This window comes from Lissotriton vulgaris, chromosome 1_1 (assembly GCF_964263255.1).
Source record: "Lissotriton vulgaris chromosome 1_1, aLisVul1.2, whole genome shotgun sequence".
Lineage (NCBI taxonomy): Eukaryota > Metazoa > Chordata > Amphibia > Caudata > Salamandridae > Lissotriton > Lissotriton vulgaris.
The window spans coordinates 16,365,846-16,385,285 of NC_141685.1; the positions used below are offsets into that span (position 1 = coordinate 16,365,846).

Sequence of the window (19,440 nt, forward strand, 5' to 3'; positions counted from 1 at the left end):
GTTGGGCAGGTCGGGCCGCGGCAGCGCCAGCAGGTCCCGAGTAGGTCGTAGGTAGCAATGGGCCGCGGCAGCGCCAGCAGGTCCCGACGAAGATGATGGTTGCAAGGGGCCGCGGCAGCGCCAGCAGGTCCCCACGAGGATGAAGGTTACAACGGGTCGCGGCAGCGCCAGCAGGTCCCACGAGGATGAAAGGTTGCAGAAGGCCGCGGCAGCGCCAGCAGGCAGGGCGACAGTTCACAAGGCAGGGCTACGGCAGCGCCAGTAGTCCGTCAAGGATGAGTTCTTCACGGTGTCTCTCGACTCCAGGATACTACTGCCTTCCTGCTCTGGGGCTGCCTCAGTTATAGGTCTGGCGCCCTTTGATGTCCGGACCCTCGCACTTGGAGGTCGGGAGGTCCGGGATGAGGGAGTCCAGACACCCAGCAGGGGGATGGAGCCAGCGCCCGGGGAGGCTGGGGGCGATCGGCACCTGGCGGGGGAGAGCCATCGACACTTCTTCCTCCCATTGACCTGCCAAGTGGTCCGTTCACCTCCTGGGTGGATGGTGGTGCCGGGATGTCGGGGCCTGGCCAGGCCCAGGGTTAGGGTGGAGCTGAGGCCACGCGGCCTCGTGATGCAGTGTCCAAGATGGCGGCTGGTCCGGGCAATGGTGCTGACGGTGGCCCGGGCCAGTGATACATAGATATCCGGGAGCAGGCGTCCCGCAGGAGGCGGGTTGCGGGGTGCTTCTGTGGGTAGCACTGGGAGAGCCGGTATCTGGGCCCGGTCATGCGGGGAGGGCGCGAGCCCTTCATGGGGCCTGTCCAACATGCGTCCCCCCCAGCTGAAGGCGGGAAGAGTCACCCATCCTCTTGGGGACTCTCCTCGTCGAGGCGGAAATTGCGGGACAGGCCATCCGCTTTGGCGTGGTCTTGGCCAGGGCGATGCTCCACAGTGAAGTCCATCCCCTGCAGGGAGATGGACCATCGCAATAGTTTGGGATTCTCCCCCCGCATCTGCATCAACCATTGCAGGGGGCGATGATTTGTTTGCACCCGAAAGTGGGTACCGAAGAGGTAGGGCCGGAGTTTCTTAAGGGCCCATACTACTGCAAAGGCCTCCCGCTCGATGGTGCTCCAGCGCTGTTCTCGGGCCAGTAGGCGTCTGCTGATTAAGGCCACTGGTTGGTCGACTCCCTCGGGGTTCAGTTGGGAGAGGACGGCCCCAATGCCATGGTCCGAGGCATCAGTCTGCACGATGAACTCGCGGCTGTAGTCGGGGGCCTGGAGCACAGGGGCGGTGCACATGGCGGCCTTCAGCTTCTCGAAGGCCGCTTGACATTCGGGAGTCCAGTTGACTGTCTTTGGGCAGTTCTTGGATGTGAGTTCCGTGAGGGGCCCCACAATGCTGCCGTAGTCCTTCACAAACCGCCGGTAGTATCCGGTGAGCCCCAAGAAGGCTCGGACCTCGGTTTGGGTTACGGGGGGTTGCCAGGACTGGATGGCAGCGATCTTGAGCTGGAGGGGGGCCACCAGACCGCTTCCCACTTGGTGTCCGAGGTAGGTCACGGACCCCTGGCCAATTTGGCACTTGCTGGCCTTGATTGTGAGGCCGGCCTGTTGGAGGGCCTGCAGGACCTCTCGGAGGTGGCGGAGGTGGTCTGACCAGTGGCGGCTGTACACCGCGATATCGTCCAGGTAGGCGGCGCTGAACTCTTCGAGGCCCGCCAATACCTGGTTCACCAGCCGTTGAAAGGTGGCTGGAGCGTTTTTCATGCCGAATGGCATCACCGTGAAATGGTAGTGTCCATCCGGGGTGGAGAAAGCGGATCGCTCTTGGGCTCTGGGGGTGAGGCCGATCTGCCAGTAGCCCGCTGTCAGATCGAAGATGCTCAGGTAGCGGGCAGCCCCCATGCGGTCAACCAGTTCATCTGCTCGGGGAATGGGGTGAGCGTCGGTTCGGGTGACAGCGTTCAGGCCCCGATAGTCGACGCAGAATCGGAGCTCAGGGGTGGTGCCCGGGGCAGCAGCTTTGGGGACTAGTACGACTGGGCTGGCCCAGGGGCTGTCCGAAGGTTCGATGACTCCAAGGGCGAGCATTTTGGCGACTTCTTCTTGGATGCAGGTGCGCCCCCGATCTGGTACTCGGTACGCCCGGTGTCGGATAGGGGGACTGTCCCCAGTGTCCACATCGTGAAGGCACCAGGGGGTGACTCCGGGGGTGAGGGAAAACAGGTTTGCAAACTGCAGCAGGAGGGTCCGACAGTCTTGGCGCTGCTCCGGGGTCAGGGCATCGGAGAGGCGGACCCCGTCCACTGAACCATCTTTTTCCTGGTTCCTCAGCAGGTCAGGGAGGGGCTCGGAGTCCTTTTCCGCCCCACTGTCTGTAGCCATCAGCAGGCTGAGCTCCGAGCGCACAAAGTGCGGTTTGAGTCTGTTGGCGTGGAGGACCCGGAGGGGGTTCCGAGGGGATTCCATGTCGATGAGATAGGTGATGGGGCTCTTGCGCTCAACCACTTTGAAGGGCCCCGTCCATTTGTCCTGCAGGGCACAAGGTTCGGTGGGGGACATCACCCATACCTGCTGTCCAGGCTCGAACTCGATGGAGGAGGCATGCTGATCGTGCCATTTCTTCATGTCCTCCTGACTGGCTTCAAGATTGGCTTTGGCGATCTCTCTGAATCGCCTGGTCTGATTGCGGAGGGTCAGGAGGTACTTGTAGACGTCTGGAGGGGTCTTCAGGGGGGCCATTTCCCATTCTTCTTTAACTAGGCTGAGGGGCCCTCGAACGGGGTGTCCGTACAGGAGTTCGAAGGGGCTGAAGCCGAGGGACTTCTGGGGGACTTCTCGGTAGGCGAAGAGGAGGCACGGGAGTAGCACGTCCCACTGGCGGCGTAGGGGTTCTTCCAGCCCCATGATCATTCCCTTGAGAGTGCGGTTGAACCGCTCGACCAGTCCGTTTCCTTGCGGGTGGTAGGGGGTTGTGAATTGGTAGGTGACTCCACACTGCTGCCAGAGGGATTTCATGTACTTCGAAATAAAGTTTGTGCCCCTGTCGCTGACGACCTCCCGGGGGAAGCCCACTCGAGAGAAGATCCCCATTAAGGCTCGGCCTACCACTGGTGCTGTTACAGTTCGAAGGGGAACAGCCTCTGGATAGCGGGTGGCGTGGTCCACCAAGACCAGGATGAATCGATGCCCTTGTGCTGTTCGGGGATCCAGGGGCCCCACAATGTCTATTCCCACCCGTTCGAACGGGGTGGTGACCACGGGAAATGGTTGTAGGGGTGCCTTGAGTTTGCGGCCGCTCTTCCCGCTGGCCTGGCAGGTGGGGCAGGACCGGCAGTGGTTGGAGACGTCATTTCTCATTTTTGGCCAGTAAAAGTGGGTTACCAGGCGGTTGTATGTCTTGTCTTGCCCCAAGTGTCCAGCCAGGGGGACATCATGTGCCAAGTTTAAAAGAAAGTCTCTGAAGCGGAGGGGCACCACCAGTACTCGACCGGCCCCCAACTCCGCGATTCTTTGCTCGCTGTATAGCAGGTCATTGTCCCAGTAGATCCAGTGGGCCCCTGCGGGGTCTCCCGCGCTCTGGGCGAGTGCTTGCTGTCGCAGTCCCTCGAGGGAGGGACAGGTCTTTTGCTCTTGCCGGAATTGCTCCTGGGTGGGTCCCCCTTCTTGACGCCACTGAGCCAGGTCTGGAAGGTCTTGGGGCTGAGCGGGCCCTTCTTGGGTTTGTTCCAGGGGGACGGTCTGGAGGGTGTCCTCCTCTGGAGCGATCGGGGGAGGAGGTGCCGGCCATTCGGGTTCTTCAGGTCGGGGGATGGTGCGGGCGGCCATGGACCGGGTTGTTACGCACGCCCAGTCCGGGAGGCCCAACATCCCCAGGTGCTCTCTTCTTTCAACGGCTGCCCACGGGGAACTCTCGAGATCGTTTCCCAGGAGGCAGTCCACGGGGGCATCGTCTCGGACAGTCACTTTTAGCATACCGGACACTCCTCCCCATTCGAAGGGGACGCAGGCCATCCGACACAGGCTCTTGGAATTGTCGGCCGATCGGACGGGGCAAAGAACGTTTGGCAGGATTTGTTCTGGGGTCACCAGGTGACAGCGGACGGCCGTCACACTGGCCCCCGTGTCCCGCAGGGCTTCGGCCCTGCGCCCATTTATGTTCACCCACTGGCTGCATTTTCTGGTGTTGGCGGGTAGGGGAGCCCGCGGGACCATGTCTCTTCCCCCGAGGCAAGCCAGGACCATGGCGGCGTGTTCCCACTCGGGCTGCTCCTGCTCGTACTCCTCATGCTCTTCGGAGATTTGCTCTTCTCCTAGGGCGGCGGCAGCTACCTGGCGGGGCCCGGGAGTCTGGTTCTTCGGGCAGTTCGGGTCACTGGCATAGTGGCCAACTCGCTGGCATCGGTGACAAGTAACATTGGCTCGGAATCCCGGACGCATCGGGGGGTTGCCCCGGCTGACCGGGGGCGGGGTGTTGGTAGCGGGAGCGGCCGGGACGGCGTCTCTGCCCCGGCCCTGGCCTCCTCCTCCTCCTCGGGGACGATGATGACCTTGGTTGGTTCTGTTCTGCTCGGTTGGTCCACTCCGGGCCACTCGGGTGCTCTCCCATCGGTCAGCCTCAGCGGCGAGCTGCTGTGGCTCAGTCAATTTACTGTCGAGGAGGTGCTGCCTGAGCTCGACGAAGCAGTTGTTGGAGAGGTGCTCCCACACAATGAGGTTGAAGAGCTGCTCGTAGGTTGTTACGTGGCTACCCTTGATCCACTCCTCGAAGGCTCGGCTGAAATAGTTCACATATTCTACCCAAGTTGTACCCGGGATCCGGGTGCAGTCGCGGAACCTCTGGCGGTACATCTCGGGCGTAAGCCCATATCGAGTGAGGAGGGCGGCCTTCATGTGGTCATAGGACGTCATTTGATGGTCCGGGAGCTGTAGCAGGGTATCGCGGCCTTCATTGACGAACCTCCTCCATAGACCTGCTCCCCAGTCACTTCGATCGATCCGGTGGGAGGTCATGGCGATCTCGTAGGCCTTGAACCACTGCTGTATGTCGTCGTTCCGATAGTATTCACGGACCACATCTTTGGGGATGTGGACCTTTTGTTCGGTAGCGCCCGGGGTGCGCGGTTGCTCGGGCACCCCTAGTTCTTCGTTCCGTTTCCGCAGTTCTATCTCTGCTAGCTTGCACTCGTGTTCGTATGCCAGTCTTTTTTCTTCGAGTTCTCTCTGTCTTTGCTTTTCTTCCCGCTCTTCTCGGAGCCGTAAGTGTTCCAAGTTTATTTTTTGTTCCGCCAGTTTCAGCTCTCCGTCCAACCGGAGCCGTGCCAACTCTAATTAGTGTAGTCTACTTTTTTCTCGTTCTTGGATCTCTTCCCGGGAGAGACCCGCTCTCCTTTCTTCCGTCAGCGTGGTGTTGGTCTCTGGTGTTTCGATGTTTTGGACCCGGGGTCCGGCGGCACTTGTTTCTGCCCAGGATTCCAGGGCGTGCTTAAAGTCATCTTTTGTGCCCAGACCGGTGGTAGTAATGCCTAGTTCTATACAAAATTGTTTTAGCTCTCGGTGGTTGTACTCCTCCAGTTTTTCCATCTGGAATTTCTCTGTAGATCCGCTCTCTTTGGTCGTCATTGTGGTTTAGTCGTAGGGTGAGTTACTCTCTGTACGATTATGCGTTGGTTCGGATCGCGTCGCTGGCCACCAATGTTAGACGGGGACCTGGAGGGTCGGCCGAGGACAAGGGGAGAGGCCTCCGGTGAGGGCCGTCTCCAGCGATCGTACAGACAAGTAACTTCCCCCCCCACAGATGGACACCACACAAGGATAAGGTTAACGCTCTTTATATGCAATTCTTGATGTAAGGTAGTACGGTACAATGAGATCAGGACACGAGGATCCTCTCAATTCTAGTCTCTAGCAGGGCAAGGGGGTAGCGGGACAGTCTTGTTACCAATCTGGTGTTGAGATGAGACGATGGTAGCTCACAATCCTCGAGCTCGGCGTTGGGCAGGTCGGGCCGCGGCAGCGCCAGCAGGTCCCGAGTAGGTCGTAGGTAGCAACGGGCCGCGGTAGCGCCAGCAGGTCCCGACGAAGACGATGGTTGCAAGGGGCCGCGGCAGCGCCAGCAGGTCCCCACGAGGATGAAGGTTACAACGGGCCGCGGCAGCGCCAGCAGGTCCCACGAGGATGAAAGGTTGCAGAAGGCCGCGGCAGCGCCAGCAGGCAGGGCGACAGTTCACAAGGCAGGGCTACGGCAGCGCCAGTAGTCCTTCAAGGATGAGTTCTTCACGGTGTCTCTCGACTCCAGGATACAACTGCCTTCCTGCTCTGGGGCTGCCTCAGTTATAGGTCTGGCGCCCTTTGATGTCCGGACCCTCGCACTTGGAGGTCGGGAGGTCCGGGATGAGGGAGTCCAGACACCCAGCAGGGGGGTGGAGCCAGCGCCCGGGGAGGCTGGGGGCGATCGGCACCTGGCGGGGGAGAGCCATCGACACTTCTTCCTCCCATTGACCTGCCAAGTGGTCCGTTCACCTCCTGGGTGGATGGTGGTGCCAGGATGTCGGGGCCTGGCCAGGCCCAGGGTTAGGGTCGAGCTGAGGCCACGCGGCCTTGTGGTGCAGTGTCCAAGATGGCGGCTAGTCCGGGCAATGGTGCTGACGGTGGCCCGGGCCAGTGATACATAGATATCCGGAAGCAGGCGTCCCGCAGGAGGCGGGTTGCGGGGTGCTTCTGTGGGTAGCACTGGGAGAGCCGGTATCTGGGCCCGGTCATGCGGGGAGGGCGCGAGCCCTTCATGGGGCCTGTCCAACAGGCCCCACTCACCAGCTGCTCTCTTCCGACGGGGCTCCTCTCGCGCTCTGCTCCTCACGGCGCGTCTCCTCTTCTGGATCGGGGCTCCCTCAGGTCAGAGGAGCCCCGCAACAGGCGCCACACTCCTCCTTCTCCCCGGGCCCCCTCCTGGGGACCCGGGCTACCCAGGACCGGCAGGGCGCTCCATGCGCCGGCAGGCTGCCTTCTCCCGGACCTCAGGAGGCGGGACTTCCGGTCGGCCGCGAGCGGATTGGCCGGCCGGCCAAGAGCTTCCGGGTCGCCGTGGGCAGCGCGGCGGCCCGTTTTCAGACAGGCAGGCGGAAAGGCAATCCAAATATCGGCGTGGGCAGCCGAAGTAGAAATAAAACGGCACATAAGCGAGGTGGGCACTCGCAGACTAAATAACAATTTAGTGGGGCAAATCCACGCCGGGTGGGCACCGGCTCCCAACAATAAAGCGCTCTTAGCGCTAAATACGATTTACAGCGCTACAGGCATAAAATGAAGCGCTCTTCCAGGGCTGCAAGCACTAAAGCGCTCCCAAGGCTAAAAGTTAAATTAAAGCGCTCCCAGCGCTAACCTTCCCTAACAGGAACATATATAATTCATTTCCATTCTGTCACTCCTTTCTCTAGTCCCTCATTTCACCTCCCATATCACCAAGTGCAACTATTTGTCCTATTCTCTAGCTCTTTGTATTTCTGTCTATACATCTATAACACCATCTTTCCTTTCTTTGTTTCCACCTCTGTCTTCCTTTCTCCATCTCTATACCCTTTCTTTCTGGCTGTAAACACCCCTCATTCTCAATTTTCCTCTGTCTAGTTCTTCCTCTCTCTCACTCCCTACTTGTTTTCCTCTCCTTTGTGTCTTATTCTACCCATGTTCTCTTTTCCCTTCTCTTTTCCTTTCTTTCTCTCTCACGCTAGAAATTCCTCTCTCTCCGGTATCTCCCTATGAGCTCTTTCTTCAGTTATTTTATTTCTCGTGTCATTATTCCTGCTCTCATTTGGTATCTCTTTGGAGTTTAATTTGTGACTACAAACCTTCCCCTCCCTCAAGTCGTGTTCTCGCCTGTCCGTCCCACTCACTTCCCTCTACCCCTTGAAATCTTCTGTGCTTTTTACTACACCTAAAGACCGAGGAAACGGACTGGGGTTAAAACGCTACCCGGCCAGAGCATTTCTGCACTTGTGACTGTGCCTCGCAGGAGCAAACACCAGGGCCAGAACGTGTGGGAAGGACTACGGGTCCCAGGAGGCTCAGCGGAGCAGGGACAAACACCCGCCACGCCCACCATTGATCACCAGGTGATTTAAATCACCACTGGACCCGCGCATCGCGGGAAACCTTGCAGCAGCGCGGATTTTGTTTCTGGCAAAGACCGAGGAAACGGACTGGGGTTAAAACGCTACCCGGCCAGAGGATTTCTGCACTTGTGACTGTGCCTTCACTTCTCGCATTTCCCGCTTCGCGGGAAACGCTCGCAGGAGCAAACACCAGGGCCAGAACGTGTGGTAAGGACTACGGGTCCCAGGAGGCTCAGCGGAGCAGGGACAAACACCCGCCACGCCCACCATTGATCACCAGGTGATTTAAATCACCACTGGGCCCGCGCATCGCGGGACGTGCGCGGGCGGCCGCCGGGCTAAGCCCGGGCAAAGGGCGGGCCGTCTGTGGCCGTCCGAGGCTGGCCAAGGTTGGGTTGGGCCTGGTCTCTTGGTTAGATCTGATATATACTTAGTTGCAGTTTGTTGCTCAATTCGGACATCATTATTTTTGTGCTTTCAATTGTAACTGTTGTGCTTAGAGAAATATGCCTCCGAAAAAGCAAGCTACTCCTAATAACACTATTGACAACTATCTTGTACATGTTGTAGAAAGAATCAATAGTGATAGGAGATCTTCCTTGGGAATAGATTCACCTACCCAATCTCCCCTCATTGATATCGAGTCAGATGATCCTTTTGCGCTTCAGATCAATAGTAGCTCAAATGGTGAAATACTTGATTCTTTTCCTGATACTATTGTCATCCAGCCTAGTGGTATTGTCGCTGGTATTGAAGACAATAGTGTTAATGAAGCTTTGATAGAGATATCCACTAGTAATGAGTCCCCAATCTCCCCTGCAGCACCCATTTTAGTCCCGAGGATTAATGGGGAAAACCAAAAGGTTATGGCAAAACGGGAGGGTTTAAGGTCAGCCAAGAACAAAGTAGCAAACCTTCCGAGGAAAGTCTCAGAGGAAGAGGAGGCTGATCTGACTAGTGAGGCTTATGTTACACTTTCAAATGCCCAATTTAACAAACTACTGTCATTGATGGAAACAAAAATCAAAGGTGTAGTTAAACCTCTGGTCAGTAAAATAGATAAGTTAACCTCCGAGGTTAACCGATTAGAAGGTTTATTAGAAAAAACCCTGGGCGAAGTAGGTAAACTCCCGGAAATTGTTTTTTCTAGGATCGAGTCTACTCTGAGCAAACCAGCCACTGTAGTTAATAGTGGATTCATCCCTACCCCTGCACCAAATCCTCTAATGGCACCCAAGATTATCTTCCCTGGTGATGCTCCTAATGTTTCGATTCCAGTTCCCACTGTTGTTGACCCAATCACTGAGAAAGGGACTTTTGAGCTTGTAGTTGAAGCTTCCCCATTGGTACTTGTCCTTGCTAACGTCCCACCCTTGGCCCAAGGTGAACACGAAACTACATCTTCCCTAATAAATAAATCTTTATCATGGTTGACCAACAACATGGTAATTTCTCCATGGGGAAAGCAGCAACTCTCGGAAGAGCTCGTAAATGCGAGAAGGGTTCAGTGGATTGGGGACAGGGTCAAAAAGTTTAAGGGGGAGTGTGTTGTCCTTCACTTTTCTGACCCAGGGGTCTTGCCTAATATCTTGCCCAACATTTTACCACCACAGCGGAGATCGACCTCAATTGTTCCACTGACTTTGGACTTCTTTTACCCAAGGAAGGGAAGTGGTCCGAATTCAAGTATTCTGAGAACCAAATGGAACATTGTAACCAAGAGGGGGAGGAAGGATGTTGCCTCGGTGGACTGGGGCTTGGGGTTGGAAAATCGTTTCTCTGCATTATCAAACTTGAATGCTTGTGACTGACAACCACCTATTTGTAACACAATGCCACTGATTGTCTGTGATGAAAGCATTATTGGCGAGGCCAGCTACTTAACTAAAGATCGTACTAAGGGGTACCCCTTTGAGGATCTAGCAGGCCCATCCAATGAAAATATTAATTCTAATGATATTGGTGGAAAGATGATGCATGAGACTATTACACGCCCTAGTTCTGTCATGATAACTAACACGGGGAATCTTTTGTCTTGGAATGTGGCTGGACTATGTTCCAAGTTGGATTGTGCTGATTGGTTTGGATTTATTAATAAGTACGATCTTTGCATCTTCCAAGTGACTTGGGCGTGTGACCCTGTCTTTGCTTTGGGGTACATACATTTTCATGTTCCTGCTTCTAAGGGCCCTAAAGGGCGTCCGATGGGGGGTCTAACTATATGGATCAGGCAGTCTCTAAAAACTGTTGTCAAATGTGTGGAGCTTGATCAAAAAGATATCCAGCTCATCAGATTGACTAGTGATCTACCCATCTCCATAGATATTTATAACATCTATGCTAGAGGTGGAAACAAAGGCAAATCTGAGGTTCTTTTGAGCCTCTTTAATCTCCTTGAGATACACTCTGCAGGGAAAAACATACTAATTGCAGGCGATTTAAATCGCACTTTTGAACCTCTCATCACTGGTGACTCCCCTCTCGGGTAGAGGAAGATAAGCTATGGGATATCCCCACATTAGACACTCCCCCGATAACTCGCTGGACGGCTGACATACTAGGCTTAAATGCAATGTGCCTGGAGTATGGGCTACGAGCCCTGAATGGTCGAACCAAGTCAGATCGTGTCCCTGCCATGACTTTTAATAACGGGCGAAACAAAAGTCGCATTGATTATGTTATTTGCAGCATATCTATATGGTCATCTGTTAGTGACATGGTGGTAACAGCAAGGCCAGAAAGCGACCATGACCCTCTATGTGTCTCTCATAATTGGTGGTCGTTTAAAGTAATAGCACCAACCCCTTCTGACCAACTTTTGCTCCCGACGATTGTTCCAACTAACAATATGCGCAGGTTAAGATGGTCAGGTGTCAGGACAGACCAGCAGGTCCTCGAAAAAATAGGAGCAGCGACAGACAAGGCCATTGCGGCCCTGGAGAGCGTAGCTGGGACCACACAGGGATATGAAGACATAACTAAAGCACACACGACTCTCTTTAATGAAGTTAAAAGTTACTTCCTAAAACCTGTACATAACAAGAGGGTCTGCCCATATATAGCTGCAAAGTGGTATAATCAGGATTGTAGGGCGGCAAGATCCAACCTAGGAGTTGCCATTAAGAGTAACAACCTGGGTGAGATTCGATCTGCTAGGAAGCACTATAAAAATTGTATTGCTAGGGCTAAAAGAGAATGGGACGAAGCCAACTGGCAGAAGTTGAAATGTGCAAGCGATCGTAAATGCTCTAGGCAATTTTGGCACATTGTCAAATGGGGTCACGATAGGCCCCCAGAAGCTCCCAATAACAATGTTTCTCATGATGCATGGGTCAAATTTTTTAGTGAACAGTACTCTTCCAGGGACCAATTCGGTAACAGTTCCTGCCTTACTTACCTGTTCGCAGATGATGATATCTTTGCTCAGAGTGAAGTACTGTTTGCCCTGAAATCTGTTCACAGTGGCCGAGCACCGGGCATTGACGGAGTCCCTGCGGATGTTTTTTTAAATGACACCGATAGGTGGAGCAAATACATCTGCTTATTACTAAATCACATTGCTAGGGGTGCTGAAATTCCGGTATCCTGGCGGGGTGCTGTCATTATTCCAGTATATAAAAAGGGAGATCGTGCCCAACCTTGTAATTACCGCCCTATCAGCTTAATTGACACTGTTCAAAAGGTTGTAGGATGTGTAATTATTAACAATTTGCTTGATTGGGCAGAGGAGCAGAATGTTCTATCTCCTTTTCAGGCTGGGTTTCGCAGAGCAACCAGCACTGTGGACCAGGTCTTCCGTTTTCAGGACTGTGGTACTGGGTGGAGGTAGTCTTTACGCAGCATTTGTTGACCTACGGGCTGCATTCGACCTGGTGCCTAGGGCAAAATTGTGGGAGGTGCTGGCAGCTCTGGGGGTCCCAATGACCCTGTTGACCTTGATCATGAGACTCCATGAGGGTACTTACGCTAAAATCCAATGTGGTGACTATGGAAATGACACTGTCGATTTTCCTGTTGAGCGTGGGTTTCGACAGGGTTGTTCAATGGCACTAACATTGTTTACTCTTTTTATTAATGGCATCGTTTCCCGTATGCAATCTCAGGCTGTGGATGCACCCTCTCTCGCAGGTGTAAAAGTTCCTATTTTAATGTTTGCCAACGACACCTTAATTCTATCGAAATCCCCCAGCGGTCTGCAAAAGGCACTGGTAATTTTTGACAAGTTTTGTAGTGACCACGGCTTGGAGGTAAACGCAGCTAAAACAAAACTCATGGTTTTTAATCCTTATAGAAATTTTAAATCTAAAATATCCATGAGTGGGCGTTACCTTGAAGTAGTAAATTCTTTTACTTACCTGGGGATTCATATTTCTAATGATAATAGATGGAACCAACATTTAAACATTGCAGTATTAAGAATATAAGCAACTGGCTGGTACCATCATTAAGGAGCACAGTAAATCATTGACCAAACCGATTAAACCCCCCTTGATCATATACGAGGCTAAGGCAATAGGGTCAGCATTGTATGGGGCAGAGTTGTGGGGGCAAGAAAACCTCCAGGAGTTACAGACATCGGAGAATAACTTCCTTCGGAAACTCACAGGCACCCCACAGAGCAGTCCCCTTTTGCCTCTTAGATATGACCTTGGCAGGAAAGAAATCTCGGCAATGTGTAAACTTCGTCCGATATTATATTGGCGTAGAATCTGGACCACCCCTGAGTTGTCACATTATGCAGAAGGGTTTGCTGATGTTATCAAAGCGGACCGATTTAACAAAATTAGATGGTTTAAATCACTAAAATTAGCATTATTAGCATTATGTGAACTAGGACTAAATGAACTGTGGTCCGATCCAGCCGGGTCATCCTTTCCATCTAAGTTATTTATAAAAAATCTTTTCTGGGAACGGGTTGAAAATAGGAGTTTGCTTAGTACTAACAATGGGTCTATGACTACTGCTTTCCTTGAAGTTAAGCTGTTTCCTACGTATGAAATGTACTGGGATTTTATAACGAAACCCATGGATAGGAAACTGTTTTTCCAAATGAGGGCTGGTTCTCTACCTCTACGCAATTTAACATCAAAGTGGAAAGATGGAGGTCCAGCTACTTGCCCAGTATGTAGGGAAGGAAAGGAAACATTAGGTCATTTCTTGTTCTCCTGTTATGTATATTCCGCTCCCAGACGTGTTTGGTTGGCTCCTATGTGTAGAAATCTGGGTACTAAAAGTAGTATGGTAGCCTTGCGTATTGTAAAATCTACCTCCCTAACCTGGATTATAATAGCGACTGCAAAGTATTTGGGGTGGGCGTGGGTAATTAGGCAGAGATTGCTAGTAGGGTAACTACTCTCTGCTTAGTTAGTTGAACAGAGACTGCTAGATTATCTATTCTCTGTTCCGTTCCCACGTGAGGTGTCTTATCGGATGAATAATTTTAAAAATTTTATTGACTTTTAATAGTGATATTGGATTGTTTTTTAACCTGATTTTTATCAAATGAACTTTGCACCTGGGATTGTATGAAGTATGCTAAAATGTAATTGTATTTCTTTTTTATGTTCAATGTGCTTATGTCATATTCGATCTTGTAATTTAATTGTATTTTATTATGTGTTTGTATGTCTGCTTTTATGAGTAATACTCGAATAAAGCACTTTTTGAATTGAATTGAACTACACCTAATGTTATATTCTTTTGCAATGCAATAGGTCTCACTTTTGCGAAAGTTTAAGCTATTAGCATTGTAAATGACAATGCCTTTTATTTATGTTTTAAAAGCAAAAACATAAATAAAAGGCATTGCCATTTACAATGCCAATAGCTCTAACTTTAATAATGCGAGACCTATTGCATTGCAAATGCTTGTTTTTAAATGCAGCCCGTTTTTCTTGAAAAAAAATTTTTTTTTTTAAAAGAATTGTTTTTGTTTAATTTTTTAAGGGCAGGTAGTGGTCCCTCAGACCATTGCCTGGCCCTAAACCTTTTTTTAGGGGCGGTAAATTGCAAGTGGCATACATGGCTTGTGGGTCGCTATTAGGACTTCCTAATAGCGTGTCGCAGAACACTATTTTGCCAATCGCAATTTTTTGCGACTCGCACAAACTGGTCGTACATAGGCCCCTTGATCTCTTAGAAAGAATAGTATTGGTGTAAAATTGTATGTTTGTAATGCATGAAACAGTTTGTATAAACCTGTATCTGTCGATAACTTTTTCTACCTGATTTTCTTTTCGTAATACTGCTTTTTGTTTGAGGAAAATAGAAGAGCCAGCACCAACTTTTATTGATCATCGTGGTGAGGAAATAAAAGAAAGCAGAGCTGGCCCTGACATGGGTAAGTCCTAAATTGTTGCACGTCTTGTGTTGGACAATGTGCAGTTCTTTCAAAGTGACCCCCTTTTGGGTGGCCACTCTGTTTTTCATTATTTGGAGACTCATTCCCTGGTAACCTTGAACTCTGACCCTGGGACACCGCCATCCAGTACATTATGAGCCCTAGGTTACCTCGACATTGGCTTAAAACCTGATTTGCACTTTTAACTTTCCTGAAAGATTATAGCATATGGAGCAGAAATACACCTTAATGGCATGGGAAGTTAAATGTCACTTCTGAACCGCAGCACGTGTTGTGCCGTCCACTACAAAAGGCAGTGAAGACATGGCGTTAGGCCTACACTGTGCGGCTTGACCGCCGCAGCCTGAACCCTTTTCCACAGACCTGTCAAGATCACTGTTTTGACCTGATTTTAAACGTTAAATAAGTCACCTCTGAGTGCATCTTGCTGTTCGCGAGGTAGGGTTCATAATATGTAAGAGTTGAACATGCGTGACATTAGAAACTGCATGCATTATCACTGATCAGGCTATGACTGGAACGTAGGAAAAGTCCAAGTGTAACATCCATACTCCCTGCCAATATCCCTGAGAAGTCTTGAGGATCTCTTAGCCTTCAGAAAGGCTCTGAAAACTTACCTTTTCCCTAGGACAGGTTGAGCTATTGCTTTTGCTGGATCATGGGTCAAAGCGCCAGGATGCCCTTGGTGGTGACAGGTTGCGCTATACAAGTATACCACAATACCAATACCAATACTTTCATCTATAAAGTTTGACCTGTACCAGCTACAGTCGTCATTGAAGCCCCCATTTTATATTTTATAACAATAAAATCTAGGGTGAACATCAGATTTTTTATGAAATATATTGGAAAAGTAATTTTAGGAACGTGCCACTGGTCAGTGTCAACCTTTCAAGAAAAGGCCTCTTGCTGTCGGTTGTGTCCCTGTAGCCTCACAGGAGAACAGCCAACTGCCCCTTGAAATCCAGCTCTTTGTCCTGGGTACAAGAGACAGTGGATGCAGTCCTTCAGGGCTCCTCTCAGGTCACAGACGGCAGCTCCCGTCCTTCAGGGCTCCTCTCAGGTCACAGACAGCAGGTCCCGTCCTTCAGGGCCCCTCTCAGGTGACAGACGGCAGGTCCCGTCCTTCAGGGCCCCTCTCAGGTCACAGACGGCAGCTCCAGTCCTTCATGGCTCCTCTCAGGTCGCAGACAGCAGCTCCCGTCCTTCAGGGCTCCCCTCAGGTCACAGACAGCAGCTCCCGTCCTTCAGGGCTCCTCTCAGGTCACAGACAGCAGCTCCCGTCCTTCAGGGCCCCTCTCAGGTCACAGACAGCAGCTCCCGTCCTTCAGGGCCCCTCTCAGGTGACAGACGGCAGGTCCCGTCCTTCAGGGCCCCTCTCAGGTCACAGACGGCAGCTCCAGTCCTTCATGGCTCCTCTCAGGTCGCAGACAGCAGCTCCCGTCCTTCAGGGCTCCCCTCAGGTCACAGACAGCAGCTCCCGTCCTTCAGGGCCCCTCTCAGGTCGCAGACAGCAGCTCCCATCCTTCAGGGCCCCTCTCAGGTCACAGACAGCAGCTCCCGTCCTTCAGGGCCCCTCTCAGGTCACAGACGGCAGCTCCCGTCCTTCAGGGCCCCTCTCAGGTCACAGACGGCAGGTCCAGTCCTTCAGGGCTCCTCTCAGGTCACAGACGGCAGCTCCCGTCCTTCATGGCTCCTCAGGTCACAGACAGCAGCTCCCATCCTTCAGGGCCCCTCTCAGGTCACAGACAGCAGCTCCCGTCCTTCAGGGCCCCTCTCAGGTCACAGACGGCAGGTCCAGTCCTTCAGGGCTCTTCTAAGGTCGCAGACAGCAGCTCCCGTCCTTCAGGGCCCCTCTCAGGTCACAGACGGCAGCTCCCATCCTTCAGGGCTCCTCTCAGGTCACAGACAGCAGCTCCCGTCCTTCAGGGCTCCTCAGGTCACAGACAGCAGCTCCCGTCCTTCAGGCTCCTCTCAGGTCACAGACGGCAGGTCCAGTCCTTCAGGGCTCCTCTAAGGTCACAGACAGCAGCTCCTGTCCTTCAGGGCCCCTCTCAGGTCACAGACAGCAGGTCCAGTCCTTCAGGGCTCCTCTCAGGTCACAGGCAGCAGCTCCCGTCCTTCAGGCTCCTCTCAGGTCACAGACGGCAGGTCCAGTCCTTCAGGGCTCCTCTCAGGTTACAGACAGCAGCTCCTGTCCTTCAGGGCCCCTCTCAGGTCACAGACAGCAGGTCCAGTCCTTCAGGGCTCCTCTCAGGTCACAGACAGCAGCTCCTGTCCTTCAGGGCCCCTCTCAGGTCACAGACAGCAGGTCCAGTCCTTCGGGGCTCTTCTCAGGCACAGACAGCAGCTCCCGTCCTTCAGGCTCCTCTCAGGTCACAGACGGCAGGTCCAGTCCTCAGGGCTCCTCTCAGGTCACAGACAGCAGCTCCCGTCCTTCAGGGCCCCTCTCAGGTCACAGACAGCAGCTCCCGTCCTTCAGGGCTCCTCTCAGGTCACAGACGGCAGGTTCAGTCCTTCAGGGCCCCTCTCAGGTCACAGACGGCAGGTCCAGTCCTTCAGGGCCCCTCTCGGGTCACAGACAGCAGCTCCCGTCCTTCAGGGCCCCTCTCAGGTCACAGACGGCAGCTCCCGTCCTTCAGGGCTCCTCTCAGGTCACAGACAGCAGCTCCCGTCCTTCAGGGCCCCTCTCAGGTCACAGACAGCAGCTCCCATCCTTCAGGGCCCCTCTCAGGTCACAGACAGCAGCTCCCGTCCTTCAGGGCCCCTCTCAGGTCACAGACGGCAGGTCCAGTCCTTCAGGGCTCTTCTAAGGTCGCAGACAGCAGCTCCCGTCCTTCAGGGCCCCTCTCAGGTCGCAGACAGCAGCTCCCGTCCTTCAGGGCCCCTCTCAGGTCGCAGACAGCAGCTCCTGTCCTTCATGGCCCCTCTCAGGTCACAGACGGCAGCTCCCGTACCTCAGGGCCCCTCTCAGGTCACAGACAGCAGCTCCCGCCTTCAGGGCTCCTCTCAGGTCACAGACGGCAGGTCCCGTCCTTCAGGGCTCCTCTCAGGTCACAGACGGCAGCTCCCGTCCTTCAGGGCTCCTCTCAGGTCACAGACGGCAGCTCCCGTCCTTCAGGGCTCCTCTCAGGTCACAGTCAGCAGCTCCCGTCCTTCAGGGCCCCTCTCAACTCCCGTCCTTCAGGGCCCCTCTCAGGTCACAGACAGCAGCTCCCATCCTTCAGGGCCCCTCTCAGGTCACAGACAGCAGCTCCCATCCTTCAGGGCCCCTCTCAGGTCACAGACAGCAGCTCCCGTCCTTCAGGGCCCCTCTCAGGTCACCGACAGCAGCTCCCGTCCTTCAGGGCTCCTCTCAGGTGACAGACAGCAGCTCCCATCCTTCAGGGCTCCTCTCAGGTCACAGACAGCAGCTCCCGTCCTTCAGGGCCCCTCTGAGGTCACAGACGGCAGCTCCCGTCCTTCAGGGCTCCTCTCAGGTCACAGACAGCAGCTCCCGTCCTTCAGGGCTCCTCTCAGGTCACAGACAGCAGCTCCCGTCCTTCAGGGCTCCTCAGGTCACAGACAGCAGGTCCCGTCCTTCAGGGCCCCTCTGAGGTCACAGACGGCAGCTCCCGTCCTTCAGGGCCCCTCTCAGGTCACAGACAGCAGCTCCCGTCCTTCAGGGCCCCTCTCAGGTCACAGACAGCAGCTCCCGTCCTTCAGGGCCCCTCTCAAGTCACAGACAGCAGCTCCCCTCCCTCAGGGCTCCTCTCAGGTCACAGACAGCAGCTCCCGTCCTTCAGGGCTCCTCTCAGGTCACAGACGGCAGGTCCAGTCCTTCAGGGCCCCTCTCAGGTCACAGACGGCAGGTCCAGTCCTTCAGGGCCCCTCTCAGGTCACAGACGGCAGCTCCCGTCCTTCAGGGCTCCTCTCAGGTCACAGACAGCAGGTCCCGTCCTTCAGGGCCCCTCTCAGGTGACAGACGGCAGCTCCCGTCCTTCAGGGCTCCTCTCAGGTCACAGACGGCAGCTCCCGTCCTTCATGGCTCCTCTCAGGTCACAGACAGCAGCTCCCGTCCTTCAGGGCTCCTCTCAGGTCACAGACAGCAGCTCCCGTCCTTCAGGGCTCCTCAGGTCACAGACAGCAGCTCCCGTCCTTCAGGGCTCCTCTCAGGTCACAGACGGCAGCTCCCGTCCTCCAGGGCCCTTCTCAGGTCACAGACAGCAGCTCCCGTCCTCCAGGGCCCCTCTCAGGTCACAGACAGCAGCTCCCGTCCTTCAGGGCTCCTCTCAGGTCACAGACAGCAGCTCCCATCCTTCAGGGCCCCTCTCAGGTCACAGACAGCAGCTCCCGTCCTTCAGGGCTCCTCTCAGGTCACAGACAGCAGCTCCCGTCCTTCAGGGCTCCTCTCAGGTCACAGACAGCAGCTCCCGTCCTCCAGGGCCCCTCTCAGGTCACAGACAGCAGCTCCCGTCCTTCAGGGCTCCTCTCAGGTCACAGACAGCAGCTCCCGTCCTTCAGGGCTCCTCTCAGGTCACAGACAGCAGCTCCCGTCCTTCAGGGCTCCTCTCAGGTCACAGACGGCAGGTCCAGTCCTTCAGGGCCCCTCTCAGGTCACAGACGGCAGGTCCAGTCCTTCAGGGCCCCTCTCAGGTCACAGACGGCAGCTCCCGTCCTTCAGGGCTCCTCTCAGGTCACAGACAGCAGGTCCCGTCCTTCAGGGCTCCTCTCAGGTCACAGACGGCAGGTCCAGTCCTTCAGGGCCCCTCTCAGGTCACAGACGGCAGGTCCAGTCCTTCAGGGCCCCTCTCAGGTCACAGACGGCAGCTCCCGTCCTTCAGGGCTCCTCTCAGGTCACAGACAGCAGGTCCCGTCCTTCAGGGCCCCTCTCAGGTGACAGACGGCAGCTCCCGTCCTTCAGGGCTCCTCTCAGGTCACAGACGGCAGCTCCCGTCCTTCATGGCTCCTCTCAGGTCACAGACAGCAGCTCCCGTCCTTC

General features: G+C 54.3%; 1 protein-coding gene across 1 annotated transcript in view; it reads left to right on the forward strand.

The window, feature by feature from the left end:
* Positions 1-19,440, forward strand: part of LOC147736975 (uncharacterized) — a 260,978-nt gene that overhangs the window by 153,798 nt on the left and 87,740 nt on the right. The window contains exon 4 of the mRNA XM_086954532.1: positions 14,367-14,438. Within this exon, the coding sequence (XP_086810658.1) occupies positions 14,367-14,438 (72 nt within the window). The remainder of the gene's footprint in view (positions 1-14,366; positions 14,439-19,440) is intronic.